This window comes from Pempheris klunzingeri, chromosome 8 (assembly GCF_042242105.1).
Source record: "Pempheris klunzingeri isolate RE-2024b chromosome 8, fPemKlu1.hap1, whole genome shotgun sequence".
NCBI lineage: Eukaryota > Metazoa > Chordata > Actinopteri > Acropomatiformes > Pempheridae > Pempheris > Pempheris klunzingeri.
The window spans coordinates 12,019,637-12,047,521 of NC_092019.1; the positions used below are offsets into that span (position 1 = coordinate 12,019,637).

The 27,885-nt window shown below is 39.6% G+C and overlaps 1 protein-coding gene across 1 annotated transcript; it reads right to left on the bottom strand.

The window, feature by feature from the left end:
• Positions 1-27,825, bottom strand: mtbp (MDM2 binding protein). Its single transcript, XM_070835720.1, has 23 exons — positions 27,759-27,825; positions 27,396-27,479; positions 27,225-27,298; positions 26,041-26,189; positions 25,791-25,849; positions 24,816-24,960; positions 24,148-24,262; positions 20,278-20,394; positions 13,900-13,994; positions 13,478-13,544; positions 13,133-13,250; positions 12,418-12,597; positions 10,572-10,685; positions 8,363-8,527; positions 6,411-6,504; positions 6,173-6,331; positions 5,163-5,258; positions 4,719-4,982; positions 4,380-4,543; positions 2,640-2,752; positions 811-924; positions 327-392; positions 1-240 (listed from the first exon to the last, which is right to left on the bottom strand). Exons 1-23 carry the CDS (start codon positions 27,823-27,825, stop codon positions 202-204), a joined length of 2,658 nt encoding a protein of 885 aa, XP_070691821.1. The 3' UTR covers positions 1-201.
• Between the last annotated feature and the right edge of the window lie 60 nt (positions 27,826-27,885).

Consider the following 27,885-nt stretch of genomic DNA (forward strand, 5'->3'; position numbering starts at 1 on the left):
TAAGTTATTTAAAACAGCCTTAATCTAACAATTTAAAACTAAGCAGGAAGGCTTAAAAGTAAACACTCCTATAATCGTTTGGGAATGTGACACAAGATGTCGTTTTTTCCCCTAATATAAATAAAAAAACAAAATCATAATCAAAATCATATCATATCAATAGAAACAGGTTTTTTCCCCACTTATTCTTCAAGACTGTCTTTACTTCTTTGAGGTCTTCTCCACCACCCAGTCAATGACCTACAGTAACAGAAAATACCCTTTAGGAAGTCCAGGTTTAGAGGATCTAAACCAGGTGAAGAATGGTTGGTATTTGATGGCGTTACCTGTTTAACGTTGCTGCTGGCTGCCTTCTTCATCTCGTCAGGCAGACCTCGGGACGTCTTCAGATCCTGGAGTCCAGCAACAGAAGGGCAGGATCATTTAAACTGACACAGTAAGGTACATTCACGTGGTCTTTACAGAGGGATTTTTACATTGTTGAACTGCTACTTTTTAAGTGAAGGACTTTGTCCACCTTCGCAGGCATGCAATGCAGTTTTTCCTCAGGTTTATATTCTATCAAACAAGAGCACCTGATTTCAATTCACAAGGTGGCACAGAAGAAAACAGATGAAAATGTGGGTGTTGGCAAAAAACAGCAGGAAAGACAAATGGTGTCTTCAAACTGTTCCTATTACTTTTTCTAATTTGTTGCGAGGATCTATAACAAAACACAACATATGGTCAAAAACTGCAGTACAAGTGCAGGATGCATTGAAGCATACACATGAAAGCGGCGCTGACTGTGTGGGCAGCAGAAAGACTGACCTTGAGATAGAATTTGGAGATATCAAACAGTCTTTTGCTGCAGGCCTCAAAGCACTCGTGCTCGGCAGTGATCCCGTGGTGTTTCAGCGTTTTAGCTACTACCTCCAGAAGCATCTGAGGACACAAAAGAAAGCAGACACACAATTTCATATTAGCACAATTGTCAAAACATTAAATCTAGTTGTGTTTATTCCCCTACCACCTGACGCTAACCCGGTTCAGAGAAACAAATTTTAGCGCAGCACCGTTTTAAAAGGAAGGGATGTGAAAATGTCTTGACTTTGGGAGACATCCTTTTTTTCCACCACGCAATCACCTTCACATCCACCATTGTGAGCTTGCAGGTACAACATACAAACATTTTACTGGTAGTGTCGACAGGGAAAACGCATTCCGGACATAAATAGATGCGCTTTTAATTTTGTCACAGCGACTGTTCTGAGGAAAAACCATAAATTATTGTGAGGAATCATCCGTGCCATTCAGTCTCATGAGGGGGAGATAGGCAGCTTTTAATCTCTGTCCCGAATAAACTGCTATCATTATTTCTGAATAGGGCCAACTGTTCTTTCCTGTACTTGGGTTTGGATGATAAGCCTGTTTGCATAGTAATCACAAATCAGAACAAGTCAAGGTCGGGATGCAGATTGTGAGTTGTGCGTGGGACAGAGGAAAAAGTGTGCAGGTGTGTGTGTCCGCGTGCACATGTGTATTTCTGTCACTGCACACAAATGCGTCAAAGATGTGTGTGTGTGTGTGTGTGTGTGTGTGCGTCTGTGGAGGAAGCGAGCAGGTGATATGATAATGGTATAGTTGTTAAAGTGCCTCTGCCGCGATATTATAATGCAGCCCACATATTCACAGTGATCACATGCAAAACATTAAACATTTATCTTTCCTGGAACTGTTGCACAACTCTTATTTGTAGTAGAGAGCGAGTGTTTTGTTGTGTGCCTGTCTGCCGTTGTGTCTTTGTCTGTAAAGTTTGTGGTGAGTGAGTTGTTTTTAGAAGAAATCTAACAAAAGTGAAGGGATGTATTCTATTGAATTCACACCTTATGAAACAAACATTACAGGAAAACTGCAGTTTATTTCAATTTGTGTTTTAAATGTTTTAAAATGTTTCTGTCGGTTTAAATAGTGTTTTACCAAAGTAATTGTCAAATCTTATCAGAATGTGGCAACAGCTATAAATATTTGCTAAAAGTAGCAGCGATGTGATAAGGAACAATAAGTACGTCATCGTTAGTAGAAGTGTGCCAATATAATAGCTTTACGTTATACAATGGTGAAATATATAGATGATAACAGCTGATATCGTCATTATCGTAGTTACTATTGTTTTCAGGCGGCAACGTGAGCACAGAACAGTCCTCCTGCCTTCATCAGCAATTTTATTTCATTAAACACAATGCTTTGTCCGTTTTACCTGTCAAACAGGACTACAGTGACCACGGCAGGCTAGCAAACCAGGGATCTTATCTCCCTCACGTCACTTATTCTGTTTAAAGTGTATTCGCAATACATGGAAATTTTCAGTTAGGTATGAAATCCAAGGCAAACACGTTGTCAGGTGTTTGTAGCTGTAATATTAGATATTATTAGATTAGATAGATATCATTGTGGCTTTGAGAAAAGTAACGAACCAATGGTAGGAGCAAAAATAAAACCCAAGTTGTAATAAACCATCGTTTTCCTTTGAAGATTTATTCATCACAATTTTAAAGCATGAATGTCTTTCCAAATAAGAAAAAAATGTATGTTAGGTAATAATAATTATATTAAGGTTTTCATCTTTTCCAAAATAAGACGCACACAGAAACACTCACCCTGTTGTGTTTCTGGGAGCGTGACTCTTTGGCAGTTTTATCCTCTTTTTCTCCATGATTTGTCTTCTTCTGTTGAGGTTTAGGTTTGTCAGCGGAGGAAAGCGTCACCAAACCTGGGCAGCGATGTCAGGAAAAGAATAATGAGGCATTACCATCATGGCAGTACAAAACTATCACACGTCTGAGTGTAAATGGAAAATAAAAAATAACAAATTAACTTTTTTATATTGATATGGACCAAAACAATATCAATATAAATACAAATGTTGATAAAATGTGTGTCAAATGTGGTATAAAGATCCCCTGTAGAGAGTCAATACAGTCAGTTTAATTGGTTTCCCCTTGGTGATTTTTATTTTTTCATAGTAATTTTACACACTGTAATGGAATTTGCAAGATAGGGAACAAAGAGGTGTAAAAGCGACAGATGGTTTACAGCAGTGGTTCTCAAACTTTTTCTGTCAGGCCCCCTTTTGAAAGAAGAAAAATTTGCAATTTGTGCAAGAAAAAAAACCCAACAAATACAACAACAACCTATTAACAACAATTAACCTGTTTTACACTGGACATCTTTTCAAAACAACAACAATAAAGTGCAACCTGTGCAAAAGAACAAAAACAAGTACAGGTATCTGCCAAGAAATATTTAGTCTCTTCATTTGTGAGAGCTCAAGTCACTGAATCACAGCGTTATTGGATGCAATGAACCTGTTGTCCACTGCACATCTTTTCAAAAAAATAACAAATCAAGGTAAATGTGTGCTAAAAACACACAAAAACAAGTTGTGAGGGCTCAGGTCACTGTATCACTAACAGCTTCTGGTGGACCGCTCAGGAGAAATAAGAAACGTTCATACAACAGTGGGACACAGCAGGTGAAGTGGACTGGTCCCATGCATGCTGCAGATCTTGCTTTTGTTTGCAAACTGCATAAGACATACTACATTTTGGCCTATTCAATCCAAACTGCCAGTATAGTATGCCATTTCCAATACAGCCCTAGTCTTTTGTTGTGTTACAGGATGTGCCCTGGCCAGAACAAAGAGGGGTAAAAGTGTAATTAGGTCTACAGGATGAAAGTGTCTGCAGGTAACCCCCCATGGTTCTACGACAATAAAGGGCAACGCCTGGTGAAGTTCTGGGAGCTTCTCTAACAGAGTGCATGACCACGCTGTTACAGTTTGCTCCTCTTTGCAAAGAATAAACTGCACTTAACAGGTTTAGTGACTCTCCGTTCATTCAGAAATGAGAAAGGTTTTCTGAAATTCCACCTAATGAATATGAAAGACTAGCATTGTTGGAATCCGTTTTAAAAACAGGATCTATTTCTGTAAAGTATGGATGAGGACTGAAATGAGATCATGTGCAAATCCTCTCTAATATGAGAGGATTTGAGAGTGATAATTGGATAGCTTAATTGGTAGCTTTCCGATGCTGTAATCACATTTAAGAAGAAATTTTAGGCCTCTAAATGTATTCAATAAATAATATGTGAAAGTGTGCCACAGAAATACAACATAGTATTATATCTTTTGACATACATTTGTTATGAGAAGAGTTGATAGATAAATATTGGGTAAAGTCAATTGTGTTCTCAGTGTCTTCTCCACTCACAACTCCATACCAACAACTTAAGTCATGTTGAATTCATGGAAACAGACAGAAGTCAATGTGCCATCAAGGGCACAAGATGTATGGTCTTACATATGACAGCCTTAAGGTTGATTGTTTTTGATGTACCTGTGGATGTCCGTCTTGCTGCTAAAGAAGAGGAAGGGCTGATGGTGGAGGAGGTGGACTGGGATCTGCTCGGCTGTCGCCGTAGACACCTGATGGCGGGGTGTGTCCCACTGCTGCCACTACTCTGAGAGCAGAGGGAGTCACTGCTCTCTGACTTTACCAACCTAGAACAGTCAGACAAACACGCAAAGACACAAACAGTCAACATTATTAACACTCAAGCGACAACATCCCACTTACCACAATGCCAAGATCCACCCAGGCATCCACCCGACAACGTATCATCCAAACATACACCCTTTTGCTACCAACGAGGAGCAACTTTCACCACCGTCATACCTCTTGCGCGGATAACCTCCGCTAACGTCTGTGTCCCATGACCTGCGCTTCAATCGTGCTACGTCAGCATTCTGCAAAGTCTCTCCGTCAGGCACACTTCCTGGTTCTGACATCACAGCAGGGGAGGGGGCGGGGCTGAGGGCGAATGGGAGGGCACAGAGCTCCTTGGAGCAAGTGGTTTGGGTCTCGTACCGAATCAGACGGGACTGGAGTTTTACAAAGGCCTGGTCTCGGTCCAAGGCCCGCTGATTGTCCAGGCAGAATCTAGATGAACAAATAAAACAAATAAAACATAATAATGATAATAAATTAAGAAGTAATAGACACTTATGTGCTTTGTTACTGTCTGAGCGTGCACTAATTATACATTTTTCATAGCTGCCTGTACTGTACAATACAAACTGCAGTAGTTGAACAGCCCCTGTATAGTTAGTAGAAACGTACTCTATGCCATGGTAGTGTGACGCTGATGCTTTGTTGAAGGGCATCTGGCTGACTCTCCTGGGAGAAAGGTCTGGTGACAGCTGAAACACATTATTACTGACCAGAAAAAGAATGTGGAGAAAAAAAGAGAAGGGGTGGGGGACGGAGAGAGAGGAGAAACAAATCAAGTGTTTGTCAGAGAAAATGAATCAATTTAACATTCTCTTCATTAAACCACCAATACAAATTTCACTAATTAAAACACACACAATTATTAGCACTAACTGATGACTGCTCTGCTCCAGAGTAATGCTTTTTTCTTCAACCCAAATCAATTTTTCTGTAAAAGGTTGTAAGCTCACTATAGCATTCTAATGGTCATAACCAAACCCTCATCATGGCCTTGTTAACTGTTTGTCATTCAGATCCATCCTAAAACAACAGAGACTGCTTACTAGACTACACTATATATGGTCATTTATATACACTGACAGGACACTTCATCGGGTATACCTGTTCAACCGCTTATTAACGCAAATATCTAATCAGACAATCATGTGGCAGCAGCTCAATGCATTTAGGTATGTAGACATGATCAAGAACACGTCAAGATCTGTTGAAGTTCAAACCAAGCATCAGAATTGGGAAGAAAGTGATCTAAGTGACTTTGGATGTGGCATTGTTGTTGGTGCCAAACAGGCTGGTTTGAGTATTTGAGAAGCTGCTGATCTGCTGGGATTCTCTCATAAAACCATCTCTAGGGTTTCCAAAGAATGGTCTAAAAAAGAGAAAATGTCCAGTGAGCGACAGTCCTCTGAAGGAAAATGCCTTGTTGGTGGTAGAGGTCAGAGATGAATGGCCAGAGTGGTTCACGCTGATATAGAGACAACAGTAAGCCAAATCATTCCAACCAAGGAATGTAGAGGAGCGTCTCTGAATGCACAACATGTCGTACCTTGAGGCTACCTAATAAAATGGCTTCAGTCAGTGTACACTTTGGAAAGTCCAATTTCTGAACTGACCAAACATACCCTCTATTGATAGCCAGTGGTTGTAGCTCCCCAGTGGGCAGGCCATCGGATGTGAAGTGTTTTAGAAGTTCTCTGGCATCCAGTAAAGCAGGGGAGGCCTTTTGACTGTCTTTAGGACCCAGCAGACTGTCACTGGAGCCTGGACCTAACAGGCCGAACCTGAGACACACAAAATGCACTGTAGATCAAATACAGTATAACAACAACAGAGTCATATTTCTATTTAAATCTCATTTACCTCCTCTTCTGTCGTCTCCTTTGCAGGTTCTCTATGTTGTGGAGCACGGTTCTCTCGGGCCAGTCAGATTGGAGGTGGGAAACTGTCTGAAAATCTTGAATGGCAAAACAAGGAAGCTTAGCTTAGGTTTTGCCATAGGTTTATTTCCATTGAAACCACAGCCACACAAATGTGCACTGTGACCCAAAATCAGTTTACTATTCAATGAGCTTTTAAGTTTGAATAGAAAGATACTAAGTTGTGTATATAAGGCTTTAGTTGTCTCATATGGAGACGCCTAAAATGGTCTCAGATGCTTTTCCACTGTTTGGCTGGAGCTGGAGCTCACAGTAGTTTTAGAATGCTCATGGATGCGCATTTATAGCACCTTAAAGGAAATGGGGTATAGCACTGCCTGGTAAAAAAAACACACATGTAACACATGATACAGGTGGCATTATATCTTAAAACAGCAGAGAAACGACCCAGTACATAGGCACAGACAACATGGGCACCATGTACTTATCCTGGCCTCTTGGCAGCCAGAAACCTGAACAGATGAAACGTCAGCATTCAAAATATCACCACTCTGCACTTTTTCTCTTGTCAAGAAGATTGTACGTTATGTTATCACGGAGGACAGAAATGTGATGAAACTGTTTACAGCGGGTTCCCGATGAAATGAGGGGGTTTCATGTACAGTAATGGCCTGAGGTTGTTCGTGTGCTATATGAAGAGAATGAAGCTCTCCGTCAGCGATTTGACAGCCCACACAAAGTTATTTACACCTTTAGGCGATGCAGATACATAAATGCAAAAGACATTCCTAATGGAGTGCAGAAGCTGTTTATTGCTGTATATGACATTCCCATCTCCAGATCAGGGGGTGGGCAAGGATTGTGGAAAAAAATAACCTGATTTGCACCCTAGACTGTGTGTCTCTACATGCTCACATCCATCATCACATCCGCTTATGGGCTCACCTCTAAGAAATTCAACTATATCCTTTATGTGAGGTCCTCGAGAGCATGAAATGAATATAAAATCAGAAGGATGCACACAAAGACACGACCATTACAGTGTGGACTGTTTTAGTGCCACTTTTGCTGTTAAAAGGTGTTGGTTTGTTTCTGTCTATTCTAACAAAATTACACGTGCTGAGACAAACAGATAATTACACAATAAACAATCTGGCAGACAATGCTCTGCAGAAACTCTAAAAATAATTATTCAAAAAATGCAGAGCATTTATGGCATGAAAACTGCTTGACATGCAGGTCTATTAGCCCAACAGATTGATTTAATTTGCGTATTGTTAGCTGGCATTGTTTCCTAAAACTGTCATCCTGTGATGCGCTTGCGTTTGCCGCTTTAATGTCATATCCATCGGATCATAATTACTGTATAAGCAGCCAATATGAAAAAACCTTTGATGTTAGCCTCCTCGTTGGGTTTGGAGATATCAGGAAATTCTGACAATGCCAATATTTCCTGCCTGGGATGGCTGTAAAATCCACCATTGCTAGCAGTTACATCTAAATAATATCCTACATTAACACATATACTATCAATTCAGCTATTTTAAAGGGGCCAATACTTTGTATAGATCTGGTTTCATGTCTTAATGAACTGCTCTAAATAGGTAAAACTCCATCTTGGAATGATACATGAACACTCCCACGCCTGTTCTTGCCTATCTGCCAACATAGTGTAAATGCATTTTCAAAAAAGGCATTAAATCAATTAAGTTTTAATGTAAAGCAATTGGATATTTGACACAGTCAAAGAAAGTGTTATTTAAGGTGGAAAAACAAGATGATGTAGAGAAAGGGGTCTATGAGTGGTTCTGGTGTCTACATGAGAAAGACTGACCAGGCTACTGACACATTATAACTGTGTATGTATCTACTGTAGCTTTGAATGCATGTGAATATACTGAATAGACATGTTTTGTGCCTCTTTTCAGTTCATACCTGGGTTCTTGGCGGCCGTGTTCTCCTGCTCATCTGTTATACAAATGGCAGCAGAGGGAAGACTGGAGTCAATCATCTTGAGATACTGCTCCCTGGCCAGACTCAGAATGACCCTCAGGTCATTGACAGGGATCGAGGGTGAGGCCGATGCTTCTTCTTTCTGTCCTGGACACAGAGGAACAGAGCAGCAGAGGTGGTTTTAGCACACTCAGATCTCAGATTGAGTTCATGGCTCATTTGGTAACCTTGTTAAAATTGGTAAAATGTTGCAGGATTTTTGCTTTTGTGTGGTTGTTACTAAATGATTGGGTTGATCCAAAACATTATATAAGTGGTCTCCTTTAATTAGTTTTAGTTTTACAGAAAGAAGCAGCACTGGGTAATAATGCATGTTGGTAATCCTGAACAACAACAATTTTATTTCATTTATTGTCGGCATATATAGTAAATTAATTAATTCATACAGGCTAGCATTTATAGACTGCCTCTTCATGCATTTACCTACTGACCAATGTAAATGTGACAATTAACCATGATAAGGATTTGAGGTAATACTGCTTAGCCCTAGTAACATATACAACTTTTTGGAATTAAATTTGGCTTGAAAGTAGAAAGTATGTTACATAAATAATCAATACATCTTTCAAAAGAAGAAGTAACTTAAAAAATCTGAATGAGAAAAAAGAAAAAAAAATAAGGAGAAAAATCAGTACCTCTAACTTTTGCAATTTAAAAAGAACATGCCTTTTCCCAATTTAATGCCAAGTGAGAATATACTGTGATGAATTTCATTAAGGGCAGTGGTCTGTCAGGACTCTTCATCCTGCTCATGGCCTTTTCAAAGAACAGCCCTATTGCTTTTCCTCAAGTCTGAAGAAGTTCTCTCCACTTCCTTTAATCTGGCTCCACTCCACTGGTGTTTCACTATCTATGCCTGCCAAGGGGAAATTATGTGTGTCTGTAAAATAATGATATTTCAACAGACTCTCTCTGTGCACCCGTCTGTGCTGAGGGCTGGAGAGAGCTGAGAGCTCAAACTGACGACAGGACAGGAAGCTCCCCGAAAGCTGATACGACTCTTCAGTCCATTTGGCTTTGTCTCAGATATACATGTTGACCATAAAGAGTGACATTTGATCTCAAATTAATTTACTTTAGGGGTCAAGACTGAGGACTCCTGGCAACATGTATACTGTTGGTCTGGCTTCACTAGTTTTAAAGGAAATATCTTTTATTATATTATTACATGCAATTATTACATATTTTTTTATAAGTTTCAACTGCTTATCATTTCCATTACTGATTCATCTGACAATTATATTCTAAAATGGTTTAGTTATTCAGTCTATTAAATATTGGAAAATAGAGAAAATTGCTTGTTGCAATTACCCAGAGCCCAAGATGACATATCTTTTTAATTTGATTGTTTTATTAAATCAACAGTCCAAAACCAAAGACAATCATTTTGATTAAATTATTTTAGTATTCATCAGTTATCATAATAGCTGCCACTGTTTTTACAGATCAACTTAACGGTTAGTGTGAAGCAAATAGTATGATGTGTTCTGCCATCCATGACATTACAAATTGTACAGTATGTGTTTTTGATCTCCAAATCATAAACATTTAATATTTGGTGTGAGTGTTTATGTCAGTCTGAATAACATGAAGACAATGAGACGGTGAGAAGGACTAATTAAAGAGGGCTCAGGAAACACATCCTTCTCAAATAATGCCCACCATACTGTAAAAATGATTGCTGACCAGTGTGCAGGGTCAGCCACGTTTCTGTGTGCTTGTGTCTTTAAGTCAACACAAAGTGTAAAGTATCTTTGTTTTTTGTAATTATCAAATAACAAATGGTAAGCATGTGTGCTCCCATAAAACTCCCAAATCCGCTCTCTCCTCTACTGTTGTGTGAGAGGTCACGTTCCCACCCTGCTTGGGGACATAACATTTTGATTGACATATCTCACTGAGCTCAGGGTGCTGTTCTGGGGGCTTGTCTTAGTTATTACCATACATTAGCATGCAAGCAATTAATAAAAGCATAGCGCTAAAATACAACAAAAATGGTGATAAAATCTATAATTTTCTGCAGTGTCTACATAATGATCAACTTAGTACACTACCTACTTTTTGTTCACAGAACAACATATATGCTGAGATGCGTTTTCAGTTTCAGGAGCTCTTGAAATGTATCACTTACTGAGATATTCTTTGAGTACAAGCGTCTGAACCTGGGTCACCTTTCTCTCTCTCTTCAGCAGGCCGTCTCCTTGGAGACAGGGCAGGGGGCAGAGGATGTTGCCTACAGCTCCTCCTGGCCAAAGACAGAGAAGTAGTGAATGAAAAAAGAAGAGAATTCCCAAACCTAAAATGTGTATTGTTTGAGTGGAACTCGTAGAAATATTTTGATATTTCTCAAGTAGGATCAGGGACAACAAAGAGTTTAAGGGGCTCTCCACTGATTTCACACAAAAAGGTCAGTTTACCTCAAATATTTGACAAAAACCTGTATTAAAAACTCGTAGTATGAGGATTTAATATTCAGAGGGGGATCACAACATTTGCTAGCATGTCAGATGTGTAATACTGTCGTACCAAAAGGCAACTCCCACCCAAGACAGTGAAAAATTACAGTTTCAAAACTGAATATTTACTATTTTGGATAAATTGCTTTAACACAGCAGACAAAAACTGACAACAAAAGATTCTACTACATTCTCAACCTTTCCTACTGCAAATATTCTTATTGAAAATATATTTTAAAAATGAATATAGTGACTCCCTTAAAAGTGTGACGAGGGTGACAGAAAAACTTTAGGGGTCATAAACAACTGTATACTTCTACCTCTTCAAGTCTCAAAATTTTGAAATGAAACAATCTGAGAGAGGAAAAACTCAGTCGTGGGTGGAATTGCTCAGAACTCATTGACATGTGTGACAAGTTATGAGGGATCACAAGTAGACAATGTTTCATTTTAAGGCATCACAAGGTAAAATCGCTGAGAACCATTGAATTGGCAGTATAATAACAGAGCCCAATGCCCACTTACTGCTGTTCCAAAACTTTTTGTAAACATATGCTTGACAAATTAAATTTGTAACCCCTTTGCAGGCAAAAGACTTGAAACTCACCCAGAAACCTTATCCTAGCACAGGACACAAAGGTATATTGAATATTTCATGCTTTTGTTCAGGTGCAACAACCCTCAAGACTTTCATTTTTACTGAAAACTGTGCTGTACTCATGCTGTGTCATTGCAGCGGTTAGGGTACCTTTTTATAGTTTTGCTCTGCATTTAAAAGTTTTTCAAAAATGTTTCCTGAAGGTTGCATAAAATGTTAACAACAGCAAGAACTCCCGAGAGGAAACACACCAGTAGGTCTCTTGAATATCATATAAAGCCCAAGAACAATGAAGGACTTTCATCAGGAAAGAAGCTTTTAGTTTAGGGAAGAAAACAAACAGTGAGAGATTCACAAATCTGTCCCTCTTGTCAGCCATAACCAGCCACGGTTCTCATCCCTCATTGATCTACTAACAGTCACAACTTTCCAGTGCTGTTAGATATGAGGGAAGAAGGGAGGAGAATCAGTGAGGAGGGGGGAGGAGGAGGAAAAGAGAGATATGTAGCCTAAATCAAGAAAATCTTTGGAGTCAGAAGGGCCAGCAGTATTTGACCCATCAGTTTTTGAAATACAGCCTTGCCCGATGAACAATGACAACTTCTGTCAATGAAGCCAGCAGGGCTTCTACTCCAATCAAGCCGATGAATATGCATGTGTTGTGTGCATGTCAATTAAGAGGTGCTCCTAAAATTTTCAGTGCTACTAGTGGAAAACATTTCTCTGGAGCCCTGCCAGGTGTATGCTAGTGCTATTGCGGTGGCTGATTTTATCTGAAGGAGGCACCCATAGTTTAGCACAGAAAACCCCCGCAGCACTCTGAGAAAACAGTTTCTCTCTCACAAAGACTATCATGTCCAAGATGCTGTAGCTGTAGCACACACAGAAATGCACACATATACGACCATGACAGCTTAATATACCTGATGATGACAGAGACTTCTCTCTTAGCAACCCAGAGGCGGTTGCCATGGCAGCCGCTCCATTAATTTGACTGTCTGAGTGCAGCATCCTGACCCTGCAGGCTCCACAGCCAACGTCGTCCGAGCCCTGGACCAACAGGAAGTAGTGAGCGCTCTCACCTTTCACCTCTACGTCTGGCACTACAGGGCACAGACAGAGGGAGAGACATTACAACAAGTTAATTCACGACAGAGGACGCATTTCACTTTTTCATATTTTACAAACTTATTGTATTATGCCTCCTAATTCATTACTATCTAGTGTACCCTGCCTCTCAACCAATGTCAGCTGGGACTTTCAACCCTCCAAAGGACAAGCAGCCATAGATAATGGATGGATGGATGGGTGGATATCATTCTCTAACTGTATACCATATACCTGTTTAATTCTTATTTTTATCCTTCACTATATGCTGCAGCAATCCAATTTCCTCCAGGGCATGGCTGTATCTGTTATATCTTGTCTCATGATTTTTTGTCCGATTTTTCCAGCAGTGTTTTCCAAATTCATTCAGTCCCACTTCTGAGCCTGCTTCCCCAATGGAGGGCTTCATTATCTACATCAGTGTAGTCCTAGTTACAAAAGTATTTCCCTACGGAAGGTGGCATGGCTCCTCTCTGCTGTAGCCAAACGGTCATCCATTTAACAGACTTAAAAATAAAACAAATGTCTCACCGGGTAAGGACTTTGGTCTCCTGGCTATAGACTCTCTCCAGCGCTGGGAGCTGAGTTGGCTGGCTGCAGGTTGGGCGATGGGGGTGAGTGTACAGGACAGGCTGAACAACGCTCCAACCTGGAGATAGAGAGTGGATAAACATCAACACACAGTCCCTGAGTCCCAAGAAACACATCTTCTACTGTCTGACTTATGTTTGACTGGGGACTAAAGTAAACAGATCTCCTTCTCATGCAGAAAGCTAAGTTTTAAAGAAATTAATTTACTTCATGTGAAATTCCAAAGTGTCAGGGCTGAAATCTTTTATATTTGTACATATAAGAGCACAGTTTAGGGGTCGATACCTTTCCACGCAGTGACCTCAGCTGATCCAACAGAAGTTTAGCTTTCACTGACTTCCCCGACAGGCTTCTGTTTGTTGGTAGTGAAGGAACAACACATTACTGAGAAGGGAACATTCCCAAGGTGCTGCAGTAAGAACAGTAGACGCTGCATTATATAAGCTTTATTGAATTAAGTTATCAAGTGTATTTAAATCTAGATGTATGGATAAAAGGTTTGGTCACTCAGTTGCAGTTTGTACCTAACGCTGCATGTTATCAATATATTGAAGTTTACGCAATACAATCTATAATATATTGAACATACAATCTTAGTTTCACAACAGTGGGTACATTTCAATACGGATGGAGGTATAAATGATCTTACTTTTGTTCCAAAGACATACACTCACACAAACACACATCCACACAAACAATGAGGATACAGTTCAAACTGGGTCGTGGACATCAGAAAGCAGGGCAGGTCTGACAGATTAACCATCTGAACCAAATCTAAAACTGGTGCGTAGTAATGGAAGACCTGCAAACACAGAACAGACAGACAGACAGAGGGTGGTGGAGGAGAGACAGATGGAAACAAACACAGAGATGAGGATGAAGGACAAAAAAACAACAGGGTTATCACACAGAACAGCATCTACAAAGTTTAAAGTATCACAGTGGCTTGAGAGGCAACAGCTTCAGGAGTTGGAGACCATCCATCAGTTGGAGAACTAAGATAAAAGTGTCCTTGAGCAAGATACTGAACCCTAAGCAGTTCAGAGGTGGCGTTATATAACCGACCCTGAAATATGATCTTCCTTGGTTGCAACTGGAGTTTCACTGGCAATGTCAGCTAAATAATACTTTGGTAGTGTGGGCGAGGAAAGGAAGAGAGAAAAACAGACAGACCACAGACATCCACTTTTAAACTATACATTACCTAAACACTCTGCCTACAGCTAACACTTACTGTCATTAACAATTAATTTAACTGTTTGGTTGATAAAATGTCAGAAAAAGAGAAAAAAGCATCCAACATGTTTGACTCATTTTTTCAATTAATGACTTAATTGATTACCAAAGTTGTGGAATAACTTCCTGTTGATGGATCACCTGACTAGGTGTTTCAGCATTACTACACACCTAAACTCTGAGAATACCCTTCAGGTACTCAACACACTGCAGCTCACTTTGGCTTCAAAAAGGCCCACATTTCAACAGTCTGTAGTAGTCCTACTTATCTAAGGAGCTCATTATGTTACGAGGACATCAATAATATATAAATCATTGGTCACATGGAAAAAACTGCTCATTTACGTATACAGAAAATTATAAGAATACCAAGGAAAGACTGAAATCTCAATCTCATAATTTATTGATCTGGAACGAAGAATGAAGTGCCGACCTATTTCTGATAGACTCCTACAGATTAAGAGTAGATCAAGATTTTAATGATCCCAGGTTGAATTCCGAGTTGGGAAAGTTTATTACTCACATGTCCCAAAGATTGAAGAGACCGACTAATGCAATAACTGGAGAGATGACCCATACACTTCATTAAGACCTCCAATATCTAATTGTCTTTGTACGTTGAAATCATCCTTTGTAATGGTTTAAACTGACGTCTGTGGTTAAAATGGTTTTGTAAGTTTAAGCTTAACTCTGGGTGATTCAACATGCAATTACTGCAAAAGTGACTTCATCCTCATTCCAGTGGTGATTTATTCATTGCAGGAGCATTACGCATTATCTTTAGTTATTTCTTGTACACAGATTGCTGTAATTGTGTCCTATGTGCTTCCCCTGTGAACAGATGAGTGGTGTTTAACAGTGAGCGCTGTTCATTAGCAGTCCATTGTTGTGCTACATTGTGTAACAGTCATCCAAATATAACAGGCTGCTGTGAAGACACTTCACTGGCCCACTGGGTCAAATTTCACAAATACAAAAGAAATCTTGCACATATATTTCCACGCCCTGAAAAACACATCAGTAAAGTTCTTTTACACTGTAATGTCAGCCAGCAGTAGTGGCCGTTTGTTATGTTTCTGACAAAAATGAAAACGTTTCCAGCAGTGACAGACTGATGCATGACTTGCTGCAGGTTTAGGTGCTAACGACAGGGAGGGAAGTGTTTGAATACAAATCTTGTGGACAGAAGACGGTTAAAATCGGAAAATTTAGTTCAATGTGAAGCGGTTTCCTTCCTTTGCTAAACAGGGTTGAGGTGCTTTTAAAAAGGACACTCCAAGAGACTAAATGTCGACGTTTAAATATGCTGTAGGGGAGCTGGATCTGTGTAGAACACGCACACGATTACCAAAAAGTTTCTCACATACAGATCCCCAGAGAATAACAGAGTTAGAGGAATAAGAAAGGCGACTGTGACATGATTTAGAAACGTTTCCTTCTGCTTTGAAAATGTGTACAATGGTTTGCAACATTTCCTTTAATCTTTATTTTCTCTTTCACTTGCACTCTTACACAAACGCTTGAATTTGAACAGAAACAGTTTTCAGTCTTGAAACTGTTAGTATCACTGCAGAATAAAAAAGCTCCGTGTCCCACACAAGGTAGCACTTATTCTTCCACTATCTCTGGTTGTATTACGCCATTGTGAGCGGTGCTGAAAATCAATGGACTGTTATGAAAAAACTGACCGACACAATTTTTGCATCAATACAATTACGCAACTTGATCTGACAAGTATTTTATCCGCTACATTAGTGCAGAGTCTCATCTCAATATTTTGTCTATAAACAGTGTCTTTTTATAGACACTAATGTCCTGATTTAGCGCAAAAATGTACTGTATTATGATATGTAAGGGATAATGTACAGCGAGAGGGTCATTATTGCAACACAAACCCAGACAGGATGATGCAGGAGCCCAATGTGAAGCGTTTTGCAATAATGACCGCTGCCCGCTGTAGTTATCAAGCTTATTACACAGCTTCATTCTAAAGACATCAACAATTTGACACAAAATATTTATCTAAAACGATTCTATTGGTTTAAAAGAAAATCATCGTTTCTGCTATCAGACTATAGCAACGGTCTGATATACTGCTACACGGAAAATACAGGCCATGGAGTTGTGTAATTGGCCAATCCGAATAGAGTATTCAACAAAGCTGTGTAATAAACATCAATATCATAACATTGACACAGACAACGATATTATAAGTGTGCGACATAAGCATGTCTAGACTTCGTACTTGCTTGCAGGTTTTTCCTAATGTGCAGCAGATTTCATAAATATCACACTGAACAAACACTTCAGGTTTGGTGCTCACACAGCACAGTGTGGCCTCCATGCCTACAGAGGCAGAGTGAGTGTGTGTGTGTGTAAGTCACTTAACAGTCAGTTATCCCAGCAGTGTGGAGATGTGATAGTTTTGTTGTCCTCAGAGTTTGTTATTTTTTTAATTGTGTGCCAAGACAATCACCACCATCTGCTTCTCTGTACTGGGATCTGATGAGATCACACACACGCCCAAACACACACACCATCTCACTCTCCATAGACGTGTAAATCAGTAGCATGCACAAACACACACACAACTTAACAATGGAGCTCCGCAGCGCTAACTAAATAATGAGCACACACAACAATACAAACACATACTAAGTCACAAAAGCAGACAATGGTGAAGAGAAACACAACATATTAAACAATATTAAAAAAAAACAGCTACACTGTATCACTACTTTTTCCTCAAGAGCTAATGATTCTTTTCTGTATTTCTTTAATGTGCACAACAGACATCCTTTCAACCGGTTATTTTCAATACTAATGCAAATACTGCCAATAAAGACCGTGTGTGTGTGTGTGTGTGTGTGTGTGTGCGTGTACATGTGTGATATAGACCCCATATCAGGCCATAATGCTGCTCCAGTGTGGTTTTATTGTTATGGATATTAATCGACCTAAGAAAACTCATTACAGAACTAAACTATAACAACAATTATAAAAGACCTAGTTTCACACAGAGTACACAATCTATACAAATAGACAGTATACACGGTTTTTACTCTGCACACAACCACCACCAACACACAAATACACAATCAAAGTTTATCTTCTCCAAAGAAACACACACAGATTAAACTATTACATGCTAACATTAAGCTGTGGCTTTTATTACTTCTGGGTAAAATTGGGTAATAAACTGTACACATGTTTTTCATCTCAGAGTGTGGCAGTGTCAAAATGATGAGTGGGCAAACGCTCAATTAGGTTCTGAGGTTCTGAGAGGCACATGTATTGGGCGCAATGTAAAGGCCTCAAAGGATGAGGTGAGATGGTGACTTAGTTTAGCTGGTAAGCATGCTAACGTTTGCTAATTAGCACTTAACACAAAGAAAAGCTCAGGCTAATGAGAATGCCATTACTTATGTAGGTCTAAAACCAAAACAGGTACATTTTTAACTGATGATGGCATTATCTCTGCTTTTCTCTGTTTCACATCTTCACAAACGTAACGTATCTTTAGGATTTGGAGTGTTGGTTGGACAAAATAAGATGTGAAGAACTCATATCGACCCTAGGAAACTCCTTTTCATTACTTTCTGACATTTTCTACACCAAAAGAATTGGTCAAGAATACAACTGGCAGAATAATTTGTTACAGCGTTGCATATTGCTTGGACTTTGTGTCTACTCTTTTACAAGCAGACTCAAATTTGTGTTGGAAATTTGGAAAACTGCTCTGCAATTAGTCAGAATTTCCATACGAGAAAACTCATGTTGTTCTGTCTGAGAAATAAATTAACACACCACTTTCCAATGTCACAATGGAAGGACAACTACATGAGGAGGATCTTGGCCCTCGTCATCATTTATTACATTGTTTGCATTTATCAGTTTAGGCAAACGATACAGTTTAAAAATGAGGCAAAGCTACTGCTGGAAAATAATGATTGATGAACTGGAATCACCGAGAGCGCACAAGAGTTCATGAATGAAAGGAGAAGGTACAGAGCAGCTGGCTACGGTAGCTGGTTTAATCCAAAAAGGCAAAACGCTCGCACCACAAATTGACCGTGCCAGAGTTGATTTGAAATTGCACTGAACAAGACAACTGAACCAACACCTTTTTGAAGAGGAGGTCTCAGTCTGGTTGTTTTGGTCAGCAGACTGCACCAAGGGGGTAAACACCTCAAGGTCTGATAAACCGCATTAAACAAGGCAGATGTGAAAACACCCTAAACCAGTTCTGTAATCACTGGGTTAAATACAAAGTAAGAGAACAGAAACATTTAAGTGTAAAAAGATATGGATTAACAATGTCATTTTTTTTTTAATGAATTTGCGCTTAAAGGAACAGTTTTGACATAAAGTCACCTGTGTCATTTGTTGATACATTAACTGAAACTACACGTGTATGAAGACATTACACCGAGCTGACAGCTCACTCTAGTTTCTCAGTACCACTAAGTGATTCATATCACCTCAAGGCAAATAGCTCTGGGCCACTCCATTAAAAATGTAAAATACACAATCCGACAAAAAAGCTAGATAGTTGAATAGTGAAAGATTTGGCAACTTAGCACAAAAAGTGAATGCCAAATGAAGGGGAGCTTTGTTGAGTTTATAAAAACGGTATTTAGAGATGGATGGGCAAAGGATGAGAATAAAATCTAGGAAGTAACGTGAATGCAAACTACAGATTTCCCTCTTTAGGCTTTGGCCTTCTGTGATGAGATGATGAATTTAGATTTGAATACAGCTACAGCTGGCTACAAGGTGATCACAGGTACAAGAGGTTGGCACTCATTTGGCTGATGAAATCCATTTGATTTATCGGGCTGATGGCTCTTCTGTCACAGGTGCCTCGGTGTGATTAAAGGGCAACCAGGAAGTGTCCCTTTTGAACTCATCTCCCTCTAGCCACCAGAAATCATTAGGAGATGGTACTGTGTGCAGCTCATTCAACTCTATAGCTAGAAGGGAGGTGTGGGTTGGACTGGGGTTAAAAGAACAGTTCTTCCCTAAATGAAAATTCATTATCATTCATTATCTACACAACATCCTGTCAATCAAAACCTGCTCTGTAGTTTGTAGGAACACGGACACTCGGATGTAATTTCATCATATTCATCGTCTTCTTTCGAGCTGCAGAAAAGAACGTCCTCGAACGCATTACGTTTCTCTGAACTAGATTTCTTCAGTGACAACATTTGGATCAAGTGCATGGCCCACAGCACTCTGCTGACACACTGGAGAACAAATCTTTGTCAGAGAGGAAACAAGAAATAATGAGGCAAACAGTTGGACTTTTGAGACCACAGTGCAATTTCCTGAAAATAAGCTCGATAAACATAACCAAGGTTATATTAATTGAGGTGTTTGGAAAAGTTAAATGAGATGCGTCTCTGACACAGCCCGGCAGCTTTATGATAATTGCACGTGAACTTACACAAATAATAACTCTTCAGTCTCCACGTTTCTTTGAACACAGCGAACGTGTTGAAATTCACTGCTTCTCACCAAAACATATTGTGGTTAATCTATCTAATAACCACACTGAATGCTTTTCTTTCCTCACAAAACACTTGCAAAGCCATTTTTTAAAGTACATCAAACTGTGCGTTGTTTACGTCCCTGTTTACCTGATGGCAGTCTTAGTCTTCCCTGTGTTTCTTCGCATGTTACCGCCACCTGCATAGCGCGTAACTAGTGGCAAGGCGTGAATCGCACGCCTTGTGTGCATGTGCATGTACAGTACAGACAGAACAGGGACCCACTCATGGATTCATTGCTCCATGGCACCACTAGTGGTCAAAGACAGGAGAGGTACTGAGGAACTCAGAACTCACCTCAGACTGTAGTTTGTGGTCCGTAGTGGTGTAGGGAGCTTGCAATAGACTGGACCCCGATATCTGATGCAGTGGAGAGCTCAGAGAAAATCCATCGAAACGGAGCTCTGACACGTACTGAAGTAAACACACAGAGAGAAAAGGTCACATAGAAGCAAGTGATTTTATTCTTTTAATCAAATTACACACCATCTCTCGCAGTCGGTCCAACTGTAGCTGGACGTTAGTTGTTGGAGCAGAGATGCACAAACTGGCCAAGCGAGTCTTTGTCCTCAAATGAACTCGCAAATATAGTCACGGTTTGCTTGTCACATGGCTGTATAGTTAATGGTACACGTGCACACGTATTAGTTGTTATGCTATGTATTACACCGCTGTAAAGTGGTGGTGGCTGCTCTCAGACAGGCTTTTATTCCTTTGGGAGTTCTCCTTTGTTCCACCTCTCTCCAACAGTGAAGCTTTTACTGACTGGCTGCCAGAGCCTGCTCACTTCTGAAGGCAGTAACTTAAAAAAGGTCACTTTAGTGAAGGAGAAGCTGCATGCTTGCCTCAGCACACTCCGAGCTCAGTAGACAGAGTAAAGATGGCTGGAGAAAACTTCAGTAAAGTATGCAATAGCGTCGCCAGTTGACTGAGATAAAAATTCAGCTGAGTATAGTAGTATAGTACATTTTTTTTTAGGTTGAAACCATCCATCCATCATCTTCTGCTTATTCGGGGTCAGGTCACGGTGGCAACAGCTCAAGCAGGGCACTCCAGACGCTCTTCTCCTGAACGTTTTCAAGCTCCACAGGGTTGAAGGTGGAAACCAATAAAAGTTTTTGTCTTAAAGTTTAAAAAAATCTGATGAGGGTAAATCAGCCAATAAAAGTTTAATTTAACATTTTTCAACATTTTCAAATTAAGATATTTCTTTATTAGTCCCACAACGGGGATATTTACAAGGATAAGGATCCATTGTATTGGTTTTAATTCAGAGTCACAAATCATTCACCAATCAAATAATTTATTTTGTAAAAATTACAGTAATCAATCTATATAAATCTGTGGATCAATTTGTTATGTATACTGTGAAAGGTATTGCTGGTAGAGCTACAGCTGCAGAAAAAAATGCATTTTGAATCTCTTGGGCTTAAAACACTGTGAAAACATTTTGTGTTACATTAAATATAAATTAAAAATTAATATAAAGCAAAAAACAAGACTGTTTGGTTCTTAACAGGTTTCTATTTAAAGAAATTCCTAAACTTTCACCTAACAGTATAGATATGCCCTCATTTGTCTTTTTTTTCCGGAAAAACACATTTAAAATAAAGGTATAACTTTTAGGATACCTCAGTTTATATTTATCAGGTAACTTAACCCCTAAAATGATCATAAAATAGCAACTGAAAATCGGCGCCAGATCAAACAGACACCAACAGTGTGGGACATAAAGGGAAACTGCTTTGAAACAGATTGCTGATTCTCCCCTGAGAAATAACAGAGAAAGAATAGCACAAATTCGCCAATTCTGTCCAGAGACAGAAAACTACTGCACCTGCCAGGGCTTCCAATTAATGAGAAAGAAGTGGGCGTAAAGTAGGCCTAATCTCCAGAGTACCAACCAAAAAATGCTGTCAACTCACCTCAACCCATTCACTTTGACACTAAAAGGCATTGTGTGAGGCCACTTGCAGAAAAGCAGGAAATAAAGTACACTGCACGGCCAAAAGTGTGTGCACACCCAGATATTTAAAAAAAAAATAAAATAAAAATCTCATTATTTAAAATCTTGTTCCAAAACAATGGCCTCTGCTCTTCTAGAAAGACTTGCCACATGATTTGCTCCCATTCAGCCTAAAGAGCATCACTGAAGCATTCCAGTTCATCCCAAAGGTGTCGGATGGGGTTCAGGTCAGGCCTCAGTCAAGTTCTTCCACAATTAACCGGGCAGACCATTTCTTTATGGACCTGGCTTTGTGAATGGTGTGTATGGTGTGCTGTGTTGGGTACCGGGCTGCAAAGATGTTATCTAAAGAAGCAATCATCCATTCAACCCGTCACCATCCTGCCAGATGATTAGAAATGGCGGTGCGTGAAAATGCTCATTCAGTTTGGGCTCTCATATTTCTGAGCATCAGAACTGAGAATCCACCCTCGGTCTATCAGCAGTAAAAACTTTACCGCCTCCTTTGAAAAACCTATTTTTGACGTACTTCTATTTATTTCTTATTTTGACAACTTATCTTGATTGAAGGCACTTGTTTCTTTAAAGTCCCTCTCCAGTCAAAAACAATGTTTACTTCATTGTGATGTTTGAGCATCACTGTACAGAACAATGGGTTTTTTTTCCCACATTTATCAGCTGAAATCTCTGATTCGCTTTACACTGAAAATGGACTTTTCTGTGAAGACATCTTGTGTCCAACATATTTGCATATTGATAGATTCTGAAGTTTTTTTTAATGAGGGAGAACAATGGAAATGGAAAGTCTCTTCATAGACTGTTATTTAAAGCAGATTATTTTTGTGTCTATAAACTTGCTTGGAGAGAATCTTTTAATGTAGACTGGTCTAACCCCCCCCACCCATCTTTTTAGTGAAGAGAATGAGGTAGAGTGCCATTATTTTTATCTAAATGTACTTTTACACTTTAAATTCCTGAAAAAAATAAGGAAAAGCACTGTACCTGCAATCTCGATAACACCTACCTATACAGACGGAAACTGCGCGGAGGCGTTCTCTAACATTTGTCCTTTGCCTAAATCCAGAGTAATAATCAATTGCAGCCGACTCCTCGGGGAGCGGGGTCGAGTCAGGGTGGGGCTAAACTGGGTCGGGTCAGCTCTGCCGGAGTAATGCCAGCAAGACAGAGCTTTTTCCCATGACCCCTCAGTGACCTCCAGTAATACCTCTAGATTCATTCAACCTCATCCCTCACCAAGTTAAAAATTCACTCAATTTAAAAGAAAATGTGAAAATGTACCCTATGGCCTCCTGTGCCCTGCATGAGTAATTTCATATGAAAAAGATAAAGGAACAAACACTGAGGCATGAATCAGGTCTCCTAACCATGATTAGCCCCAGTACAGAAGGTTCTTGAGGAAACACTGTTTTTCTTCACCATCTCTCACTGAGCCGAGCTACGTGTGTGTATGTGCTCCAGCCCACAGAAAACAATGTTCATAATAAAAAGCTCTGGGCAAGCAAACATCTAAGTTTCAAAGCATAAAGCTTTTTTTTTATGCATACTATAGTACTTCTTCAGTATATCCACACAAGCACACACACACACAGATAGAAACACAGAACTGATAAGATGTTTTCCCCTCATTGCTACTTTTAAATGATCACTCAAACCTACAGTGCTTTAATGCATATATACAGATTCATACAAGTATATATAAAAGACTTACAGATAAATCTTTACTTTCCTCTCTTAGGAAAAACAGCTGTCACCCACATACACATTTCTCTAAATGTGTATGAAGTAGTATTAGCGTGGATGTAGCCTAACTTCTTGTTAATAATAAACAGCTTTATCATATTGCTGAGCCATGCACATATTGTACACGTAAAAACACAAACTGCTTTAAAATCCCTGTGCTTCCTCTCTCTAATCAGCTGCCTCCTTTCGCCCCAACCCCGGAGTCCTGTGTCACCAACAGCGTCTCTTCTGTGTTTGTAACCATTACATTGTGTTATCAACAGAATAACTAATACTGCTGGACTTTGCTGCAGCTGTATTTGCTCAAGTGACTTCATGTTTTCTCCATTAACTCTTCCATCTTTCTACGCTGAGTAAAGAAGACAAATGTGAAATAAATTATGCAAAAAGAGCTGCGTCCTGAATGTTTCTTTCCACACACACACGCTCCAGTTTCTTACCTTCTTCTCCCTGACAACCAGGCCGCCCCTCCACAGTTCTCTATGGCCGATACAGCTGTCTAGGCCGGCAGGCTCCACCAGAGCGGCGCTCAGGTAGGATGCTGCTTTCTGCCACCTGGGCAAGAAAAAAAGCCAATCAACCAATCAATGACCAGCAAGGGGGAAACCTGGGAAACTTTTATTCCTGATTCCAGTAACTTAGGAATTAAATTCCTGATTAATATTAAATCTCTTATTTAGGCAAGTACAAGAGCAATATATTATCCAGAATTTAATCCATCTAGTTTACTGTTCACTGATTACAATGACCACTCATCCAATCCTGTAAGGCGACACCTGTTCATATGTACTGTTTTAACACTCCCTAGTGGTGAACTGTGAGCATTTCCCAAATAATAATACCTACAAATTCCCACAACACCGATGTGTGCATTTAGAGCCGTCTTTGCATTTCTTATCAGCCTTTTGTGCCTATCATACGTCAATGAACTAACAGTGTTTGTTTGCATGTGTGGGGCGTATGGACAAACCCAGTGAACGGACAAGTATCCTGCTCATGCAATTTTAGCGAGGTTCTTGATATATTAAATCTGTTTTAAAGTATATTCATTATATGATTTGTGCAATTCAAGAAATGTAATGCATGTGTATCTTTTTCGTCTCCTCACCCACTGGTGTGCTGTGTGACTACAGTGATCTTAGCTGCATGCCAGCAGGACATGTGTTTGAGGGCTCCCAGCACAGGCAGCAGGTCTTTAATAGCAGGCGACTGCTCAGCAAAGGCCAATACCAACACATCCAACAAGGCTTTACCTGAGAGGAGGAAATGGGACAAACCATGGGGGAATTTATTAGTCATTTTCTTGCTTTTCTTTTTCATATATATGCTTCGACAGAATTTCATGAGAGGTCAATGAACTGAGCTGGATGGTCCACTGACACTATCTTTTTAACAAGAAGTTCTGGGTACAATTGCCTGCTGAAAATTCTAAATATCAAGATCTGTCAGCCCGTAGTGACCCCAGCTCCTCGGGCCAGCTGACGATGGAGGGTGACTCTTACAAAGGTGTTGTGCTACAAAAATCTTTGCCATCCTCCCAATTGTGAGTGCATATTTATTTATTTATTTATGAAGTACTATAGTCCATTTCTACAGGGCTGCAGCAGGTAGATTTTCAAATCCTAATTGCTTGAAATTTGTCTGGATCCTTGTCACATAGCTGAGGAGTTTGGCTCCAGTAAAGACACTTTAATTCCTTGTTACTGGAAACTTGAGACTTTGCTTTGTGCAGTGAACTAACTTCTTACTTGTTGCCCCTTCAGTAAACTACACAATTGGTGTACTAGCGACTAACTAGTGAGTTCTGCTGTACAGAAGATCATAACAGTCAAAATCCTCTGAGAAGTAGTGCATGGAGGCATTTCGGATTCGACACCATAGATGGAATAATTGTGCTTTCATATCAATTTGAATATATTTCATGATCTCATTTATTCTAACAAGATATTTTGAAAAAATGACATCTGTACTGAGCACATAGTCAACATTTTCATGGATGACAGATAAAAAAAAATGATACGATGATTTACAGCTGCTAAGGAAAGGTAAAATAAATAAAGTGAGTGAGCACAACAATAAGTACCTGGAGGTGGCAGCTTGTCTGACAGTAGATGGAGTCCTTCTGCAGCCTCCTCTAACAGCCTGTTCAATAAAGACATTCAGTTCGGATCGGAAAGAAGAGCCCATTGCAGGCTCATGTTTAATATGTTCAGAAAATATCGATTCATTATGAGCTCACATAAATGAACACTATCAGTCACATACCTGCAACTCAGAACAGAAAAACACATACTATTCAAATAAAGAACAGAAAAATCTAATCTGGTACTCACTCTGTCAGTGCCGCCTGGTCAGCCCTTTGGTCCGGTGCTTCCTGATTATTCAGAGAATGGAGACATGACCCCACAGCAGTGGGCCTCTCCTCCTCACCGTCATTTTTCTGATGGCCTGTCCGCAGCTCTTCCCACTCTGAGCTGCAAAACTACAACACAAGTGATACAGATTTAAGAACACCAGCTCCTTTTCCTTTATCCATGCATCATCAGTTGGTATGGTAAAATCCTTATACATTTGGTCATTTAAATTTAATATCTCCCTCTTAGTTTGAGTGGATTAGATGGACAAAACAAATGAGTACTTCTATCAGCATCTTTCACATGAAAGCTGATCAGCAAACAAGTAGATATTATTTATAGTTATATAGTTATTGATATTAAATGTAAAACAATATCACTACCTGGAAATCTGATGGCAAAGTATGGTGATGGGAAAGTTGTGTGTTTTGTCATTTTACTGACAGCATTCAGTATAAAATGGCTTTGGCAGGTTCTATGAAAAACACTTTGTATTAACAAAAATAAATAAACAGAAGATTTTAAGTGTTGTATTATTCAATTACTGAAGACATTAACCCAATACCACAACAGCAACATTGATATATAAAGTATTCTACCTTTTAACTTGATAAGGTGAGTTAAAAGCCGGCACATTTCCACTGTCACCTTGTGTTTTACCTTTTTAAATGTTTTAGGACTGTATGCTAACATAAAGCAATTATTTCCAAACATATTACACGAGGGTGAGCTTCTGCCTCAGAAAAGTCTAGCAGTGAGTGTTGGTTTGTATGTATAGCAAGAACCCAGGTGTGACTCAAAATCAGCCTACTTAGTGCTCAACGAATTGAGTTCTTAATGTTTTATTTATCATTTGAACAGCATTTTCTGCTACATTTCATATTTATAGACAACAGCTTTTACTATTTTGCAAAATTAAAATGGCTGTAAGCACAGATATATGTACTTGAGTCCAGATCCTTGCAATATAAACCACATTTATGCAATATTTCACTCATCTGTGCAATATTTGATATGTGTATATATATTTTTTTCCCTTTATCGTATCTTTTCTGTAGCAGAGCTCCCAGCCAAAGAATTTCACAGGACTGCACTTATACAACTAGAGTGACAATAAACATCTTGAATGTTGAAAACCAACTTAAATCTTCCAAATGTCTCACCTGCGTCGCTCCTTGGCAGGCCTGAACAGCAAAGTACCACCTCTGAGCTGATGGGCCGCCGCCCAGAGAGCATGCTGGGAAAACATACAGAGGGAAGAAAGAGGTGAGGAAAGCTGTGTGAAAACTACAGCCTGAAGGTGAAAGATGTCCTCAGTGCCTGAGTCACAATACCTGGAAACAAAGAGATGCCTCTCTCTGATTCCTCAGTTGAGATGTCCACTAGTCTGTCATAGATCTGCTTTACTGGCTCCAGACCTGTGAGCGATGACAAGTGAGCTTCATCACAACTTAAAACAGACCAGCTTTTAACTTTTACTAATCACATTATTTAGTTTACTGTAGAGCTGCTTTGACTGGATAATATAAACGCTTACAAGCTCGAGAAATGTAACCTATGTGTGAATGTGAAAGTAGATAACATAAATACACACTTTATAAACCACTGGCTAACAAACCTTGGCTTAGCAGCGTTGACGTTAGCTATTATGTTAGTATAATATGCTTCAAACGGGGAATTAGCTGGTTAAAACTTACATTTATTCTCCTCCACCAGGTCGGCATCAGTTTGGCAAAGAGACACAACCAACACGTACCGGTCCATGTCCTGTAAACATCGGTAAATTCACGGTTAATGTCTGCTAGCAGTGAAATATCGATCAGC